The sequence below is a fragment of the Haliaeetus leucocephalus genome, unplaced genomic scaffold, assembly GCF_000737465.1.
Source record: "Haliaeetus leucocephalus isolate CR32 unplaced genomic scaffold, Haliaeetus_leucocephalus-4.0 Scaffold143, whole genome shotgun sequence".
NCBI classification, from domain to species: Eukaryota; Metazoa; Chordata; class Aves; order Accipitriformes; family Accipitridae; genus Haliaeetus; species Haliaeetus leucocephalus.
The window spans coordinates 2,280,383-2,299,839 of record NW_010972579.1 but is presented as its reverse complement, the minus strand read 5'-3'; the positions used below and the strand labels follow the sequence as shown (position 1 = coordinate 2,299,839).

Here is a 19,457-nt window from a genome sequence, read left to right as displayed (position 1 = left end):
CTAATCTGAGGGATGCCCAATGAGAGCTTTTGTGGGGAGGGGGAGATCCATGCAGCCCTACTCGCTGTAGAGCATCCCTGGACATGCGTGCAGCTGCCCTCCAGCCTTCAGGGGCTGTTTGACTCTGAGATGGAGGCACTGATGGTGTTTGGGTGTCTCCAGGCACCAACAGCAGCTCCTCTCAGGATTTGGGAGCGAGGTGCAGGGTGCTCCTTGCACCAAAAGCTCCAATGCATGCCCGCACCCCATGGGCTACACCCTCCTGGTCCCGGCACGGTGGGTTTCGGGCCGGTGAGGGGTACGGACAGACTGGCAGCAAGGCATGTCCACGGGTCCGGCTCTGGCTGTTCCTTGCTGACGAAACCCCCGGTTTGCAACACAGTTTTTTGGCGTTTCATCCTGGCCATCCGCTTTCTATTCTAGCGCTCGCCTTGCAGGAAGGCTTTGGGGATGGGGGGGGTGGTGGGAGCCTATTTCAATTGTTTGGGGAATGGAAGTAACTCGTTTTGCGGCTGGAGAAACCCAGCAGAGCTTGCTGCGTGCAGGGAGTTTTTCCACTGCTGTCTCTCCCATTTGAACAGCATAACCTCAAGGGTTTCCGAACCGATGCTGCCGCCATCCTTGTGGCAGGGCTGGATCTGGTGGCTGGCCTTTGGGCTGGAGCCTTACCCGAGGCACTGGCTGTGCATCACTTGCCTGAAGTAGTTTTGGGGGAGAAATATGCACCTTGCGGGGTCTGGGGTTTTTTTTTGGGCAGGGTGGAGTGGACCGGAGGGGAGAGAGGTTCCCCCCAGTACAGGCTGGGATTGTGCTGCAGAAAGCCCAGGGCTTTTAGGGGCAGGAAAGTTTCCACCTTGGTGTCTCCAGGCAGGGGCGAATCTCCCACCTATTCCCACGTGACCCCGGAAAAATGAATCACCAAAAATGAAAGGAAACAAAGAAAAAAAGAAAAAAAAAAGAAATTAAAAAATCACTCCCCAAAGCCGCCTTCCAGAGGGTTGGGCAAAAGATAAAAGCTCTTCAAGGAGCTGGGACTCCTCCTCTCCCACCACGAACTTCTCATTTAAATGTCTGCGCGCAGGCTGCAGCCAGCACTGCCTCTGCAGCCGCCCCAGGGGAGCCCCCACCGGCCCCCCACCCGCCACCCCTGCCGTGCCCCCAGGGGCGATGCCCACGCAAGGGGACGGCAGAGCCGGGGCTTAGGACCCCAGAAGCAGCGAAGCAGCAGCCCGGCGTGGCACGTCCCTGAGGAGGTCGTCCCACTGGCAGACTATGCGAGAGCCCCCAGGGGAGCTGAGCCGAGCGGTGCCTGCCTGGGCACGGAGGAGCGGTCGGCAGGAGGGCCCCAGTGGATGGACCCTCTGAGGTCAGCCCCCCGATGTCGGCTCCGCTGCTGCTCTGGGTCATCCTCCTCCACCGGGCCATCGGAGGGGGCTTCAACCGGGGGGGCAGGACGTGGCAGCACTGCACAGGTAGGAGCGAAGGCCGGCGGGTGGGCTGTGCCGGGAGGGAGGCGTCAAGACAGGCGTTGGCCGTGCTGGGGAAACACACCGGGACCCGTGTGCTCCCACGGATGGGATGTTCCCTGCACTGCCAGGGCAGACCCCAGACAGTGTGCTCCGTTTTGGGGGGGATACGTGGCTGCTGCGGGGTGCCCCACGTGGGGCAGCCTCTCCCTGGCAGCCCAGCCCCAGGGTTTCAGCGCCTGGGTGCCAGTGGACTGAGTCTCGGGGTGACAGCACAGCGCAATGCCTCGGGTGCTGCAGCTGCCAGCAACCTGCCCGCAACCATGGGCAGTGGGTAATGGGGTCAACCCTGCGTCTGCAGCCCCCTGGCATAGCACAGGACCGGGGAGCGACCAGCCCTTCTCAGTGCCATGGGGAGAACTGTATGCCCATCCCTGCGGCACAAGCATTGTCCCAAGTTCTGCTGGCCCTGGGGACCGATGTGTGGGGAGGGGAAGGGAAGGGCTGGAAGGAGAAGTAGAGGAGAGCCATGAAGTCCCCCCCGGAAAGTCCCTCCCGCCCTGGACTCTCGGCTGCCTGGGCTCTTGCCAGACACAACCTACGCCCTCCCAGCAGCAAAATGTCCCAGAAAGTTTTGGTCCCGCCACCCCCAGCCGAGGAGCTAGCAACTCCAACAGCATTTCCCACAGGGAAGTGCCAAGAGCAGCCCGCGCCGAAGAGGGTCCCCGTCCCCTGGCTCTGCCTTCCCGTCCCTGTCCCCATGCCATGCGGTCCCTGTCCGGGCAGTGAAACTTCAGCCCAACTTTTGGGGCTGCTTGGGCCCAGGCTGCGTGTGCTTGGGGCTTGTCTCAGTTTGATGGCACCTGTATTTACATTTTATTACAGCCCAGCCAGCGGTGAGAAGGAAAACTGGGAGAGATCAGAGAGTTTCTGTCCACTGCCTCCTCCCCCCAGGTGCTCCGGTCTCTCCAGGGATGTCCCCGCTGTCCCCAAGCAGCCTCGGCTGGAGGGGTCCAGGGGATGTTGAGGCCCCAGCATCAGCACATTTAACTGACCCCGTGTCTCTCTTGCCGGTGCCTTGCCCCAGCTCCTGGCGAAGCCCTGATGCCGTCTGGCTGTGGGCAGTCACCCTGTGGAGCAGGCAGCTGCCAGGCACATGCACTGCCCGTCCTGGGCTGAAACGCTCCAGCCACCTTCCCGGCCATTAACCGCCGGCTCCGCTCTGATCGTTAGCAGCACCTTGATGCGGGAGGCAGATTGGGATGCACATCTTTGGGTTTAGGGATTCGGTTTTGGTTTTAGGACTTGGTCCCTTCCCAACCCACAGCCTTGGGCACAGCCTCTGGCCCCGGCTGAGCTGTCCCCCAGCTCATCCCAGCCACCTCCGGGGCAGTTGGGGGCTCCTAAACCCCTCCGCAAATCCAAGCCTGAATTCAACTTGTGCTTTTTGCTGAGAAAAACAGGAACTGGTCATTCCCCAAGTCATGCATTCCTGAAATAAGTTGTTTCAGTCAAGCCTCCCCCAACAAGGCTGTGCTTTAGGAGAAGCTTAAACCAGCGGAGGGGTGGGCAGGGGGGACGCAGAGGTGGCAGGGCGGGAAGGACCTCGCTGGTGTCCCTCCTCCAGGCTGGATGGAGCCACATGAGCAGATTCCTCCTTGCTCTGCCCATCTGGGTTTGGGCTGGCTGGGGGTGCCTGGGGGGGGGAATGCTTCCCCTCTCCAGCTGGTTTGGATTCACACACACGCCAGTCCAGCCTTGCTCACAGCTCCCTCCCTCTTAGCTCTCCCGCTGTGCCCCAGCAGCCGAGATTTATTAGTACAAATAGGAGCTAAAAGCCTGATCTTGCTGGGGAAGGGACAGAGTCAGGGATTTTTTAGTCTAGCCAAGTGCTGCTTCATCCTCTGGGCATCATCACCGAGCCCCTCTGCCCTTCACTACAGACACCGCAATCCTGCCAGGGAAGCATTCAAAAATTAAAGCTGTGAGGATGCCAAGGCAAGGAAGGTCAGAGAAGCACCCACCATGGGTACAGCCCTTCCCACGGCTGCCGGCACGGAGCTTGCCGAGATGTCAGACCGACGGCGACCCTGGCACTGTTACATGGGGATGGCTTTGCAGTGCCGGTGCGCAGTGCTGTTCTTCACCTGGGCGATGCCTTGGGGCTGGGCACGTTGTTTTCTTCTCTGGGGAGAGGATAATTATTTAATGAGAGGTTTTGGTGCCTGCCAGGGGAGTACGTGCCTGTGTGCAATTAGGGCTGGGTTGGGAGAGCCTGGATCGGGACTGGAGCCGTGCCCCACCGCCCTGGGGTCGGGGACGGGTGGCCGCCCCATAAGCGAGCCTGCGGGCACTGGATCCCTGCCCGCTCTCCTGGCTCTGGTTGTGGTTGCTGGTGCTGGTGGATCCCAAGGAAGCTGGTGGCAGCCTGGGGCTGCCCGGCCAGCAGGTCCCAGCCCCGGGGTCAGCATTTGGAGCTGCATCAGTGGGATGGTTCATGCAAGTGAGCCTGCACACTTGGTGTTCCTGCTGTGGGGATGGAGATGTCAGCCTTGGTGCCTGGAGGCCAAACCTTCCCTGTGTCCCTGAAGCAGGGGCTTGGTGCAGACCCTGGGCAGGGGACAGCAGGCTACTGGGACACGCTGGGCCCCCCCTGCTGCCGTGGAGCCCTCTGGCCAGTGCTGGAGATGGGCTGGCTGCCTTCAGCAAGCCAGGCCGCCGAGCACCCCACCTCAAGGTGGGGACCCCATCCCGCAGTGGGGCAGGGTGGGATGGCTGCCACCATCGTGACGTGCTCTGCTGTCTCTTGGCACAGACCTGCGCCCGCTGGACATCCTCTCGGAGGTGGTTCCCACCAGCGGGCTAGCCCGTGGCATGAGGGTGTTCCAAGTGCAGGGGGTGCGTGGTTTCCAGCTCGCTGCCTCGCGGCCCCGTGCCCTGGGCTTCCCCGCCTCCCGGCTCTTCATCCACTGTGACCGCTTCCCCGAGGAGTTCTCCATCATCGTCACGCTGAGGGTCCTCAGCGTCCCTGCCAAGGTAAGCGCCGCCGGCCGGGCACAGAGCGGGCACAACCCAGCCCTGCAGCTTACGGCACGCAGATTTGAGTCCGTGCCCTCCTGCAGAGAAACGAGTACGTCTTCACGCTGATGGCAGAAGAGAGCCCCAGTGTGCTGGTGGGGCTGCGCTACGCCCCCGACAAGCTACACTTCCTCTTCTGGAGCCAGGAGCACGCCGGCGGCTGGCAGACCCGCGTCACCTTCCCCAACGTCTCCCTCTCTGACAACCAGTGGCACACGCTTGTCCTGGCTGTCTCCGGCCAGTCCTTCTCCCTGACAGTGGACTGCAGCCTCCCCAAGGACGTGTAGGTCGGGGGCGGTGGCAGGGGGGTCAGGAGGGCTGGCAGGGCAATGTTCCTCCACCAGCATCTCCTCCAGCCACCAGCAGATGCCATGAAATTGTCCCCTGCCTCTTCTCTGCCCATCCGCAGGGTGGTGGAGACACCATTTCCAGCCTCTCTGTCGGTGAAGAGAGCCAGCTTCTACCTGGGCAACAGGAGGAGAAGGAAAGGCGTGTTCACGGTAGGTGCCCCATGGTGCGGGGCTGTCCAGGGGTGTTCGTGGCTGGCCGTGGGGCGAGCTGCAGCCCCCTCTCAGCCCCCCTATGCTGGCAGGGCTTGGGCCACGGCACGGGTAGGGGAGGTGGCCGGGGGTCCTGCTGCTGGGCTCGGTCCCTGTCCAGCTGTGGACATGCAGGGGGTGGCATTTGCAACTGGCACTTTGTGGGACAAATTTAAGAGGACGTTGCCAGTGGTGCGGTGGCAGAAAGACAGTTGATGGCACAGTCTCATTGATATAAAGGTTAGGGCAGTGCCTGATCCTGACCGGTAGTGAAAAGTGGAGGCGGTGAAAGCCATCTGCAGCTAAGAAGCCCCTTGCCAATGCTCCCCTTGCACCAGCTGTTAAATTGCGCGGGATGGAGGTTTTGGTAGGCTGAGCATGTAATGAGGATCTGATAAACGTGCGTGAGTCCCTTGGAGGCTTCCACAGCCCAGGAGGGAGGGCAACGAGCAAGAGTTGGGAGGGAAATCCAGGGCATGAATCACCTGCAGTTTCCATTTCTTGGTCTTGCTGGACTTGCTCTCCAACCTGCTGCTCCCACTTTCCCAGGGTTTGCTGAGGCAGCTTGTCCTGCTGCCAGGAGCCGATGCTACCCCTCGGATATGCACCGCCATGAACTTTAAAGTAGCGACACTCTCTGTCCCCACTGTCCTCCAGGATCTCCCCGCGAAGCCAGCGAGCAACGAGGTGCTAAAATATCCCTACGGTCAGTAAATCCTCGTGGCACGGGCTCGATTGGCTGCCTTGCGTTTGTTGAGGAAAGCTCTTTGTGTGGGGCTGGGCACCGAGCAGGAGTGGAGGGGAAGAGGGTGTCCCCAGTACCCTCTGTTTCTCAATGTGGTGTGGGATCCAGACCCAAACCCCACCTGGACAGCCCCTGTCCAGGTCCCTTGGCAGCGCTGGGCTCATGCCAGTAGCCCCATGGGTGCCAGCCCCAGGGTTTTCTCAGCCAGTGCCTTCCCGGCTTGGTGCCAGCATGCCGTTTCCCCCATTCTCTGGTGCCCGTCATCAGGATGGGACTGGGACATCCAACCCTTCCTATGTGCACGGGGACGAGCCTTGCTGCTCCTCCATCATGTGCACTGAGGCGCTTGCCTTGCTCCTCTCTGTGCCCAGAGACTGACACGAAGGTGACCCTGGGGTCCCGTCCACCCTGCACCAAGCAGGAGAAGGCGCAGTTCTGGTTCAATGCCTCCCGGCGAGGGCTGTACCTCTGCAACGGCAGCGCCTGGATTTCCATGCTGGAAGGTACTGGTGTGCAATGCGCTCTTGGGGTGGAGGGAGGGTCTTGCAGCAGAGGAGGAGCAGAGATTTGACCTTGACAGCACTTTGGGGTGAGAACCAAGTCAGGCAACAGCAGAATGCGGGGGTTGGGGTGTCCCCCTGCCTCTCCCCTGCTTAGCTGGGCTTTGCTTTGCTCTTGGTGCCCACATTGACACTTCCAGTGCAGCTTTGGATTCAAGCCCCTCTGTGAGCCAGCTCCCGGATCACTCACACAATGACCATGTTGTCCATCCAACTTATCCATGTTGTCCGTCCCTCCTGGGGCTTCTCCAGTCAGGAACGAGCTCCCAGTCTGTCCAAGCGGGACAGCTCAGCCCATGGAAAGCCATGCCTGGGGTGCTGGGGTGCTCCCTGCTGTAGGGTCCCAAAGGCGCAGGTGCTCCCAGCGCCAAAGCACTTGCAGGTGGACAAGAAGGAGCAGAAAGACTCATCAGCTGCCAGATATACCAGAGGGAGCAATGGGAGGGTGGCAGAGGCAGGTCCTCATGTCATCCTAGCTCTGGTGCCCTTCGTGCAGAAAATAATGGGGCAACATTGGAGCAAGAAGGTGGCAAAGCAACCAGAGCCTGGAGGGATGGACATTATTCAATAATGAAATGGATTTTGCCCACTGGCACTCTCCCACTTGCTCCAGGCAGTCTGCCCAGGTTCCCTGGTGAGGACGTGGAGGATGGAGCATGCCTGCAACCCAGCCGTCCTTCCCCCCTGCTGGGGTTTTTCTTATGCTAGCGCCCACGTGGTGGGTTTGGATGAGCCATTTGCTCCCCACAGGAGCTGGCAGTGGGTGGACTCCCTATCATTCCCTGCCTCTGGAAGTCATCAGGCTTGGCACTGTGTCCTTGTTTTCCCAAGGAGACCTCGTGCCAGGTTCTTGCTGACCTGCACCACTTGGTGCCACCAGCACTGGCCCTTCTTGTAGCCATTCTCCTGCCATTTGGCCCTTCCAGTGCCCACCCATTTGCCGTTGGGACTGCTCCTAGCGTTTCCGTTCCAATTTCTGGCATTAATTGTGTCTAAGTCTTCTCTAACTTCTTCCAGAGCTCATGCTGACTCCAGCCAGAGAAAACATCTGGTGCAGGGCTGCCGTACCCACAGGTGGGTGCGGGTTAACCCGGCTCATCTCAGCAGCCCAGGCCCTTTCGCTGTAGATCTCTTCCTCTCCTCCCCGTTCTCTTTAGGATAAATATATCAACCTACTTTGTAAGATGCAATCAAAATCCGTGGCATGTCATTCTTCCCCCCCTCCCAGAGGAGACTTCCCGGCAGAGCATTTTGCAGCCCTGGCCTCCACTGGAGAACAGGCAGGGGTGAATGGGGCTGGATGTGTTGCCCAATGAGATGGAGTCAGGCCTTTTACCACTCACTTGGGTTTTGGCCCTGCACCACTAGCGACACCAGGACATTCATCCCCCCCCCCCCCCCTGCCCGTAAAGCTCCATACATCAGCAAGCACCACCGAGCCAGCTCCACTATGCAATGTGGAGCCCCTCTCCAGGCAAGGTCATCTGGTTTTAACCTCACACCTCTTTTTTTGTGGTCTCCTAGTCAAACAAAGGCTGGACTATTTGGAGGAGTACCAGAACCTAGTGACCAACTCTGAGACAATGGGTGTTGAGGTCTTCACCATCCCCAAGGTGGGACTGTTTGCAGCCACTGCCAACCGCTACACCCCCCCGGGATCGGCCATCTATAAGTGGACCGATGGGAAGTTTGTGCCCTACCAGAACATCCCCACCTACCAAGCTCAGTCCTGGAAGTATTTCACTATAGGAAAGAAGGTAAGTCTGCCTGGAAGGCTATTTCGTGCCTTCATATTTCAGTATAGTAAACTGTAATTGCCCAACACTAGCTTCTCCTCTGAAGCCCCGAGTCTCGGGCAGGGTTTAGGGGGTGAGTCTTTCTCTCTTCTGTCTTTGATGGGGTTGCACTGATACATGTATTCAGCCAGTAAGGGTCTGTCCTAGGGACTGCTGGCTGATCTGTGGGCTGCCCTCTGTGTATACTATTTTTGCTGAGAAACAACTACAGCCACCCAGGCCATTTTCAGCAACTGATGCTGGCAGCGTAGGTAATTGAGTGTCCGGAGTGCTCAGATCTCTTCCCCAGGGAGCTCCAGGATGTCTGCGAGGTCAGCCTCCAAAGCCAGCTGTTGGATCTGGATCCCTCCATGGGCTGGGGTTCATTTCTAGCAGGCTCTGCCTGTTCCTGCCTCAGATGTAGTGAGTGCCAGTGTCAAAATGTCCTTCATGCAGAGTGCAGAGTACAGAGCCTGGCCTGGGTGTGCTTATAGTGCAGCCTCCACACTGGTGCAAAGGCTGACCTCCCCCCCCCCGCTGCCCCAGAAATCAGGTTTTGCTGCAGTTCCTATCTGGCACCGTGAAGTGAGGCAGGGATCACCCCAGGCAGCAGCTGTGGCATTGCTCTCAGGGACATGCAGCTCCTGACATGGGAGCACAGAAAGCAAAGCCCTCCCTGAGCTCTGACTGTGGTGGGTGTCCGGCCATGTATAAGGTCCACTCTGGTCTCAGAGTGTACCTGTGGTCTTAGAGAGCCATCGGAGCCCATAGCTCCCTCCTGAGACCCACCGAGTACAAGCTTCTGTGTTTTTAAGCCCTCTTGCTTTTAAATCACTCCAGGACTTTGGAGCCATCTCTTCTCCCCTGGGCAATCTGCCATGGGACTTCTGACTGGTTTCTCTCCCTGGGGAGCTATTTATCACTTTGTGAGGAGCCCCGGGCAAGACCAACAAACATCTGCTGAGAGCCAGCTCTGTGCGGAGCTCCCAGGGGTGTTGGGATCGTTTTGCCTCTGGCATGACCTGTTCTGGCTTTGTCACCAGATGCTACGCACCATGGCTGCAGGGCTCCCCCATCATAAGCCAGTGCTCCAGGGTACAGAGGGATGGGCAGAAGTCCTGCCTCCAGGCTTGGTGGTACTGACAGCCCTGTTGTTTGGATTCAAATGGGCCACATCCCCCATTACCTGCCTGATGGTGGGGTCCTGCAGAAAACCTGGTCAACCCCTGAAAATGCAGCTGTGTTGCAAAACTGACTTAGGGCTGGGAGCATGCCTGCCATCCCCAGCGCTGTGCCCACTCTACAAAGCAGCTGCACCCCCACAGGCAGGAGACAGGAATGTCCTCAGCTGGGTTTATCTGCTGATGGGAACCACGTTGAGGGTACCCAGTGTTAGTCTGGACCCACAACATCCCCTTGCAGTGACGGTTGTGGGGGCAGAGAAGATGATCAGCCTGGGGTGTCCCAACTCCCTGTGGTTCCCACATGGCAAAGCACCTGTGTTGGTGCTCACCAAGGCTCACGTGCTCTGGGTTTGCCTTCAGGTCTTCACTGAGAAAAACTTACTCAGATTTACTAGGCAGGATGACCTCTCTCCTGCACAGCTTGGGGCAGGTTTTCTGCTGGGGCTAGCTCAGAACAGCTGGGGACAGAGGCAGACACCCTGAGTGCAGCGGCCCATGCTTGGCACGTTTCTGCATGGATATGATAACCAGATAGTTGTTGCACCAGCAGCAGTACAGACCTCTCCATTTAGCCCAGGTTCCTCACACACGTTGCGGGTGGGATGAACCTCTGGAGGCGCCAGCACCTTGTTACTGCAACAGGACCTGCTGATGCTCTGCCAGGATGGGGTGAAGAGCCCCAGAGGGAAGTGTCGGGGTCTCTTGGTTGGTGGCTCCTGCCAATGGAGAGCAAGGGACCGCAGGTTCCTGAGTTGCGGGGTTGGATCCAGGCTTTTCTCTTCCCTCCGAAGCTGCATTTCTGGAGATGCCCTGAAGAGAATCCCTGGACTAGGGCTCGTAGGGAGAGCTGCCCAGCACTGCAGTTGCACCTTCCCTGGAGGGATGTGTGGACCCAGCACAGGCCTCTGAGGGGGAAAGATCTCCATCCTCGGAGGTGGCTGAGCCTCAGCTGGACAAAGTCCCAGGCTGGTGCTGGTAGGGTCTTGTGCTGGGCGGGAGGCAGGACACCATCCCCACTGACTGTTTCCTGCTTGTGGGCTGTGTCCCTGTGCTTCTTTGTGGCCCAGACTGGGGCACAACCTCTGCCATTCCATATGAAACACGCCAGAGTGGCGTGCTCCCATGAGCTTGGATGCGCTCCTCACCCTGCGCAAGCTCATCTCTGCTGCTGCACACTTGTCCCTGACACTCACAGGGGGGTTTCTTGGTGTGGAAAATGTTTTGCCTCAGGGAATCGTCATCATCGTTATCGTATTATAATCACATCTGCGATTTTTCTTCTGAACAACCTTTCCTTATGAGGAAGGTTTGGTAGCTTGGCCCCCCCCCCCCCCCCCAGCCTGTTTTGCCAGCATGGCCATGGTCCCCGTCCACGGGGCTGGTGGGGCACGAGCGGCCGCAGCACGGCTCTCCTTCCTCTTGACCCTGAGGCTGTGGCTGTGGCTCTGCGGCAGTGGGCTTTGCTGCTGCCATGCACAGAGGCCCACGGGCCACTGGGCCCCTGTCCTCCTGTTTGGGTGCACTGTGCTGCTTGGGGGCTGCTTGGGGACCCCAGCCAGCCAGGGCCATCTTGCCCCACACCGGCCACCTCGGACCCTGGCCCCGCATCCCATGGGTGCCTCCCCCACCCATCCCGTCTTCACCCTGCCCATGCTTGTCCGCACCCCTTTGAGAGGAGAAAACCAAGATGTCCTGGCTTGTTATTTTTCAGATCTTCCTAGCAGTGGCTAATTTTGAGCAGAATGACAGGGGTCAGGAGTTCTCTGTAATATACAAGTGGAGCCGCAGGAAAGAGAAATTCATCACGTACCAGAGGATCACCACGCACAGCGCTAGGGACTGGGAGGCATTTGTCATTGAGGGAGAGGCTTTCCTCGCAGTGGTCAACCACAGAGAAGGTACCCAGCCCTTATATTCCCTACCAGCCCAGCTCAGCCAGGGCAGGCGGCCCTGGGGTGACGGTGGGGACCACGGCACCCCGCCGCAGGCACCCTGCTTGAGAGCATCTTCCCATTGCCGTGGAAACACTGCAGCTCCCTGCGCATCCTCTGCTGGCATGCAGGGCAAAGCCGGGGAGTCAGTGCATGCAGCTCAGAGTGTGGTGTCCCTCAGGAAGCCCGAACCCTTGCAGACCCTCTCATTTTAGGAGAGAAAAGCACTTGGGGAAGCGGCTGACATGGTCCCTCTCTGGGTTTCTGACTGCAGGGGACAGGGACAGGAGTGGGGACGGTGTCTTTGCTGAATCTCTCCACTTCTTTTCATTTGTTTCCCCAATGCTACATAATGTGGTGAACACGGTGGGGTGGTGAGGGCAGCTGTCTGGGTTTGCAGGGGCTGAGCCTTTTGAGAAGCCAAAGCCTTGGCCTTGTGGGCACACAGGAAACTGAGGGAAGCTGAGTGAGAGCCTGCCAACATCCCTCCCTCCCTGGGCACCCTGCAGACATGATCCAGCCTCGTTCCCCTCCCAGGCCATGAGTTGTTCTGCACTGGGGGTGCACCCCTCAGCACAGGGGATGAATGGGTCAATACCACAGCCCCGGCTCTCCAGGATGCTCCTAGCTGGGTTCAGATTCTGGGCCAGTGGGCTCCTTCCCTGCCATCAGGACTGGCTCCTGGGGCATCAACTCCTCTTGTACCAGGCTCAAAGCTGGTGGCAGGTTGCTTGGGCTAGAAGCTCCCTGTGTGACCTGTTAGACCCCACCATGGCCAGTTTGGATGAGACCTACTCCCGTGGCAGTGGCAGCAGAAAGGTCCCTTCACTGGCCATGCACATCATGCAGGGGTTAAGACCATCGTGGCCAAGCCAAGCTGGGGATGTTCCCCTTAGGGGATGTTGGAGGGTAGGTCCCTGAAGAGCTGCCACTTATCCACATGGCCATTTCCCACACTCTCTGCAGCCCTTCTTGCCAAAGGCTCTTCCATTGCAATGAGGATTGCCCATAAACCCATTAACACGTGGTCCTGCTGCTGCCCAGCCAACAGAAACACCAGTGGGACCAAGCGGAGTACAGCAGTGCTTAGTGAGTGTGGGGTGGAAAGGGGCTGGTGGTACTCCCCTCCTGTCCTGATGAAGCCAGCTCTTTATTAGAAGAACACCTCTGGCTGGAGGGGTCATGCCAGGCTGGAGGTGCAGAAAGTTTTTTAGCTTTAAAGCCAGCTGGGTCCCACACGGACATGAGGTTGAGATGCTTCAACAGAGCCCAGGAGCTGCATGGAGCATGTGCTTTGGTGCTGGTGGGCCCAGCCCAAGTGCTCAGCACAGGGCAGGCTGTGGGCTGCAGCATCCCCTCCCTCTTTCTGGAGTTCATGCTATCAGTGGGGATCAGCACGTGGAGGTCCCTGGCCAGCTCCAGTGCTCAGGAGCTGCTCACAGGGACTTAGCAAAGGAGAGCTGAAAAACATCAGTGCGGTGCCATTCCAGCTGTGGCTCCCCTCCCAGATGTGCAAGCTTCTGTACGAAGGGTGACGGCAGCCCGTGATGTCTATTGCTTAGAGATTCGGCTGGGACTGGCCCCACTACACATGGCCACCCTGTGGGACAGCCAGCAGAGCTTGGCTGCCCTGGGATGCTGGCACGGTGCCTCTGGTGTGCTGCTCGTGTGGGGAGATGGCACCCTCCCATCCCTCCTCTGCCAGGGGCTGCCACGAAGCTGCTACAGCATGCTTGGGAACAAGCTGCCAGTGTGTTCAATGGGGATGGAGGCTCTAGGTAGGGATGGAGGCTCTTGAGTCTCTTTGGCTACTTCTTGGGGAGCCATTGGTCACTAGGAACCAGCCTTGCAACCTGCTGGCAAATATTTCTGTAGCTGAACCTATTTCTGGGTCTTGTTTCTTATATGAGCCAGGTATTCCTTTTCCTCACGGTGCACGTCTGTCTGTCCATCTCCCCCAGGGAATAACCACAACATAGACAGCGTGATATACAGGTGGAACCCCAGGACAGGGTTGTTTGAAACCAACCAGACCATCCCTACCTCTGGAGCCTATGACTGGGAATTTTTCACCATCGGGCCATATTCCTTCCTGGCTGTGGCTAACACGTTCAATGGCACATCCACTAAGATCTACTCGCACATCTACATCTGGCTCAGTGGCTCTTTCCAGCTCTTCCAGTCTATCCTGGTAAGGCTTGGCCACTGATCAAACTCTACTCCTCTGTCCTCCCTCTGGGTTTAGACAAGCCAGGGAATAATTACAGAGACAGATGCTCTTAAGTCCTCTGGAAAGGTAGTGATAGTTTCCCACTGATTCTCCCATAGGGACTGACAGACCGAGGTTTATTTTTTTACTTGGAGTGTTTTAGCAGTGGGTAACTTCCCTGCTGTGCCTCCTGCAGGTCCCCCCCCCACCTTGGAGCATCCTTGGCTTGCAAAGGCTTGTCCACATCTAGCTTCTTACTTGGCTCCCTTCCCCACAGACTTTTGGTGCTGCTGACTGGGAGGTCTTCAGCATCGGAGACAGAGTCTTCCTGGCTGTTGCAAACAGCCACAGCTATGACAGTGGGATGCCAGCACCCTCTAACTTCTATGCCATCAACTCCTCCATCTATGAGCTCAACATCACTGCCCAGATGTTTGTCAAATTCCAGGACCTCCTCACCTACAGGTACCTGTGCAAAGAGTCAGGGTGCTCCTCAGTCCCCTGAACAACCTGGAGGTCTCCTGGAGGGTTCATGCAGGCTTGCATGCTGCCAGGGACCAAGACTGGTGGGGAGGGCAATGGGTGACAGGTCCTTGGCACCAAATCCCAGTGGGAGCTAGGAGAAGGCCCTGGATTTGGGAACAAGGGTGGATTTCCTTTCAGGAGCAGCCTGTGAAGAGTGGGGTTTTCTGTGTATCATCAGGGTGGCAGAGCTTGGGGTGGGGTGGGCTCAGCCCCACAGACATGCAGCCCCTTCCTCGGCTGGCCACGGAGGGGCCACCTCACCTGCCCCTCCACTTGCTTCATCCCCAGTGCCCTGGACTGGGAGTTCTTCTCAGTGGGAGACGACTCTTTTCTGGTGGTGGCAAACTCCTTCGATGGCTTCACCTTCTCTGTTAACAGTATTATCTACAGGTACTGCTGTGGGAGGAAGGCAGGGTTGGGTGGTTGGGTGGAACAACTCTGCTGGGAGCCCATCGTGGGGGCAACCTCTGTGGATGCTGGTGTATCTGCTCAGGGAGGACAGATAGCACTGCTCCCTGTTTCTGGGGAGGTTTCTGGGCAGGAATGAGAAGGCCCAGTGAGGGACATCCCACCCTGAGCCACATCAGGGAGGTGGGAGATGCCAGCCCCACAGCTCAGCTTTCCTGCCCCCCTTTCATGTGCCCAGCTTGTGCCCAAGAGCTTACTGCCCTCCCCATGCAGGTGGCAAGGATATGAAGGCTTCGTAGCAGCTCACCACCTCCCCACTGTTGGCTGTAGAGACTGGGAGGCATTTCACACCGTCGAGGGCTCCTACCTCCTCTACTCTAGTGCCAAGGAGCCGCTTTCCAAGGTGCTCAAGTTGAAAACCACCTGAGGTGGCTGAGACACGCTCAGCTCATCACCAGGATCGGGGCGAGCTGGGCATTGAGGTGAAGATGGACCACAGAGCCCAGGAATGGCTGCAGCATGAACCCTGCAGCTGGCTGGTTGTGCTCTCCACAGGAGGGGAAGGAGGAGGAGGAAGGGAGCGCCAGGGCTCCCTGCAGCCTTGTCCATGGGCTGGCAAAGGGGCTGTGATCCTGCTTTGGTGCTGTTTCTTCTGGGAAAGCTCTCCTGCCATGCTCCAGAGTCATGTCCTACCCAGGGTGCCTGGCACCTAGGTGCTTCCCCAGGCTCATCAGGATGCTGGCGCTTGGCAGTCTCCAGCCAGGACGCACCCAGAGCTGCTGTTGGTTGTGGCCAGAGCTTGCACAAAGCCAGGGAAGAAACAAACTGAGCAGAGCGTGTGCTGCCAGGGTGGGTGTGTGGCATGGGGAGAAAATGGCATGTAAGAAATTGGGGAAAAAGATGGCTTCAGACTTGGCACTGGCTACCCAGCACCTGGGGCTGTGGCGCTGCTGAGGACCCATCTGGTTTGACATTGCATGCAACATTTTGTGTCCCTCTTTGGTGGCCTTGCCACCCCATCCCACTGCCGTGGATGCCTGCCCACCCTCCCGCTCTGCCATGGCTGGTTTTGGTCATCCTCACCGAGTGACATATATCTATAGTACAAATCCATAGATGTGTACAAGGACCGATGCCAGTCCTTGCACTTCTTTGCATGAGGTCAGCGACTCCCAAGCAAACCTGCTGTGCATTGAGACCAATCCAGCTACCACGGGCATGGGAAAGACCCAAAACTACTCCAGGTGAAACTGTGGCCTCTTTTCTTTTCCTCGCCTTTGTCTGGGGGACTCTTTTGCTTAACCAGCGCTCTAATAAACTGTGTGCACCCAGCCTTCATCCCACGCACAAGCTGCAGGTACCCAAGCTGCTCTGCCAATGGCAGAGGCTTCCCTCCACTCAACAAGCCACCCTCGAGCGAGACAGGGCCATGTCCATGGTCATAGGTGGCCCATGAGGATGAGGTGGCCCTGAGCACAGTGAGGTTCTGGGGTGAGGGTGCCCCTCTGCCTCCCCCCGCCTGGGACCCTCTCCCCACTGGCCCAGAGCATCGTTCAGCCTTCCCCGGCCCCGGGTTTCCCACTGGGGCTGGGCCACCCACCCTGGCGCTGGGGAGCCCGCAGCAGGTGCCAGCCCCCCAAGAACGGGCTGGGGAGGACACAACCTGAGCCACCCTGGGGTCCGGGCCTGGGAGAGCAGCCACAAGCAGCCCCTGCAGACCTTCCTCTTCTCCCAGCCCAGCCGCGGGTGCAGCTGGCTCTGCCAGGAAGGACCATTTCTTGCTTATGAAACAAGGCAGAACTTGATTTGCTTCCATCATGCTGAGCCACAAGCAGCGTCTCTAATTCGGCCCTGAGGAAGGGCAACATAAAGCAAAACGTACCAGGTGAGATGCAGAGGCACCATTTAGCCAGTTGGCCCCTGCTTGAGGCAGGCTCGGGTAAGGGTGGAGGGGATGTAATCTGATGGGAGTCGAGCTGGTACATTGAATTTAGGCTTGTCTATTGTGGGAGAGATTGAATTAGGACAAGTGCAACCCCCTCGAGCGCCACCACCCTCCCCGGACACCTGGCTCCCAGTGCAGCACAAACCCTGAGGGTTTTTCCTATGTGCAGGCTTTATTGAGAAATCAAAGGTTTGGGAGCTCACCCCTGGGTTGCTGGTGGCAGGCAGAGGCTGCTGAGATGCTGCTTGGGAGCTGGGGGCTGACGTCCTGCTCTCTGCAAGGCCAGTCCCTCACTGGAGCCAGGACAGGGTCACCCCACTGCACAGAGTGACCCATCCTTCTGCACCCCAGGCTCCAGGGACCTCTAGGCCCTATGAAAGCCCCCTCCCCCAGTCTGTCTCCCCCCCAGGGGCTTGTTCTCTTTAAACCACATGGATTGCAAGCATGTGGCTGGGGCTGCTTTCCCTGCGAGCCCAACTCTGGCAGGGGAGAAGGGGTCTGTGTGGGGGGTGTTCCTCCCTGGGAACCTGGGCTCCATTGACAGGTCTGCATGGGGTGTCCCCAAGCATCCCTACCCCATGTCATTTGCTCACGCTCAGTCCAGCATCGCTGGGGAGGGGCGAAGTCAGTGGCACTCATTTGCAGGACTGGAGCAAGCACTGGAAAATCCCATAGAGAAGCTTAGAAGCCCACCAGGTTGCCACTGGCTCCCTGCAAAGAAGCTGGGAACAGGGCACCCCAATCCTGCGCTACAGGGCAGTGCTGGTGGTCTCTGCGTGGCCCTGGGTGCTCGGCAGTGACTTGAGGTAATCCACATGCTTGCAGGTGTCCTCTCGATTGTGCCGGACATAGCAGATCACATAGACGATGACCATGGCGAACCAGCCGAACATGGTGATGAACATGGCCACATCCGTGGTCCTCTGACGCACGCTGCAGAAGTTGACGCCGGCATCCAGAACCTGGAGCAGCGGTTTGCCCACATACTCCTCGCGTGGGGCCGTGTGGCAGGTGATGTCCTGGACGGAGTCAGGGTCCAGCCGTGCCTCCCACAGCACCTCCTGCAAGGCACACTCGCAGTGCCAGGGGTTGTTGGCCAGCCGGAGCTTCGCATTAAGTGCCAGCAAGGCCTCCTTGGGAATGCTGCGGATGCGGTTGCTGGAGAGGTCGAGGGTACGCAGCCCAGCAGCCACCCCTTTGAAAGCCGCCCTGTCGATCTTCTCAATGGCGTTCCTGGAGAGATCGAGTTCCTCCAGGTGGGAGAGGTGCCTGAAGGCATTGCTAGGGATCCTGGTGATGCTGTTGGCGTCTAGCTTGAGGAACACTGCGTCTTTGGGGATGTCCTTGGGGATCTCCTCCAAGTGCCGAGAGCTGCAGAGGACGGCCTTTGCCCCTGCTCGCTCTGTGCATTGGCAGCTTGGGGGGCAGGAGCTGCCCCAGGGGACGCACAGCAAGAGACAAAAGAAAGCTTGGGCGACGCTGGTTGCCGGCGTGGGTGTGAGGGTCATCTTGCACCCAGCCAGCTCGGCATGGCTGCTGGTGATTCCCCGGAGGCTGCAGCAGCTCCTGGGCAGCAGGGCGGCTCCTCTGCGATCCTGCAAAGCCTCTCCCATTGCTGGACGAAAGCGGTGGGTGGAGGGGATATGACACGGCATTATTTCCTGGAACACCACTTACGTCTCATGTGTAATGTGCCCTGGCAAAGCAGTGAGAGGCTGGGCTCAGGAGCCCAGAAAACAAGGGCAGAATGATACTGGCTACCATCTTTTCCAGGACAGCTTAATTTGGCTTAAGATTAATTATCCCTGGACATAGAGATGCAGAGATTAAACCTTCCCTGCCCCCCATCTCAGCACAGACCGCCCAGGCAGGCAAAGGGTGCTGCAGGATGGGGGTGTCAAGACTGGCATGGGGCCTGCGAGCCTCTGCCCCAGCCTGCTGCCAGTTTCCACATGGGATGCGGTGATTTGCTGCTGGAGAACAGCAGCAGTAAATTCCTATCTCACCGACCCCAAGTGTTAAAAAAAAAAGATGAGTCAGACTCCCCAGATCATCAGACTGGCTTAATCACCACCGGGTTTTTAAATAACAAGATGTGGAGTTCTTTTGCTTTCCCCATCTGGTCCATGAGCTGGTACAAGTCACGTTTCCAAGGGTTTTGCCAAAGCTCGGGTTTGGAGGTGACTTCGTTTTTTAAAGTAAACAAAGTGTATGGTTTAACAGCCTGACTCCGGGAGCTGGAGCTTAAGAGAGGAGCCACTGACTATCACAGTAAAGGGGATGATCTAGGAACCCCAAGGGCCACCCCAGCCCTGCTGGGGATGAGGCAGGAGGTGAAGCAGGTGGGTCTTCTTTCCTCTGCCCTTTGGTGCTACTCACGCCTCTCCTGCTGCCTTGGTCAGGCTGGGAGGGGAAGAGATCCCCATGGGGTGGGGTGGGGGGTGGGGGAAGTTCGGGGGTGGGACCCTGGCAGGCCCAGGGAGCCTTTCACCCGGGAATGAAATTATCCATGGTGCCAGCTGGGCACCGCGTCATTATCCCTCTGGTACCAGCATCCTTCTGATAATGGCATCCCCCTGGTAACAGCATCCCTTAAGTACCAGCATCTCTCAGTTATGAGCAACCTCAGGGTACCACCCGGGGGATGCTCATACTTGGGGGATGCTGCCAGCGGACCTCCTCAGGGGTGTGGGACTGTGCAGTGGACTTTTCCAGGGGAGGTTAAATCACGCTGCCGGGGAATCTCTCTGGCCCTGCAAATGGTCCCGGGGTCTGCCAACCCAGTCTCTCCGGGGGAAGCGAAGATGCGCTTCGCGGTGCCGGTTCCCACCGCCTGCCCGAGCCTGCTCCCGGCCCTGGCAGGGCTCTGAGGGGCCGCAGCCGCCCCAGCCGGCCCCCGCCGTGCGCCTGCGGAACGGGGGTGGGTGCTGCCCAGCCCCGACCCGCTCTCACGCCCGGGCCGGGGACCGGGGAGCCGGACCTGCCCGGGCGAGGGGTTTGGGGAGCCGGGCCCCCACTGGGCTCCGCGCAGCAGAACAGTCCTCCCCCCCCCGCCCCGCCTCCTGGAGTCCCGGGGGTCCCTTACCGGCTCC

The 19,457-nt window shown here is 58.7% G+C and overlaps 2 protein-coding genes across 2 annotated transcripts; one reads left to right on the top strand and one right to left on the bottom strand.

The window, feature by feature from the left end:
* Positions 1-1,378: 1,378 nt before the first annotated feature.
* Positions 1,379-14,847, top strand: TSPEAR (thrombospondin-type laminin G domain and EAR repeats). The gene is made up of 12 exons (XM_010561227.1): positions 1,379-1,472; positions 4,282-4,502; positions 4,589-4,827; positions 4,954-5,044; positions 5,633-5,789; positions 6,200-6,331; positions 7,913-8,145; positions 11,059-11,245; positions 13,240-13,469; positions 13,765-13,952; positions 14,301-14,402; positions 14,694-14,847. Exons 1-12 carry the CDS (start codon positions 1,379-1,381, stop codon positions 14,845-14,847), a joined length of 2,028 nt encoding a protein of 675 aa, XP_010559529.1.
* A 2,267-nt stretch (positions 14,848-17,114) lies between these two features.
* Positions 17,115-17,978, bottom strand: LRRC3 (leucine rich repeat containing 3). Its single transcript, XM_010561292.1, has one exon. The coding sequence runs from the start codon at positions 17,976-17,978 to the stop codon at positions 17,115-17,117; it is 864 nt and encodes a 287-aa protein (XP_010559594.1).
* Between the last annotated feature and the right edge of the window lie 1,479 nt (positions 17,979-19,457).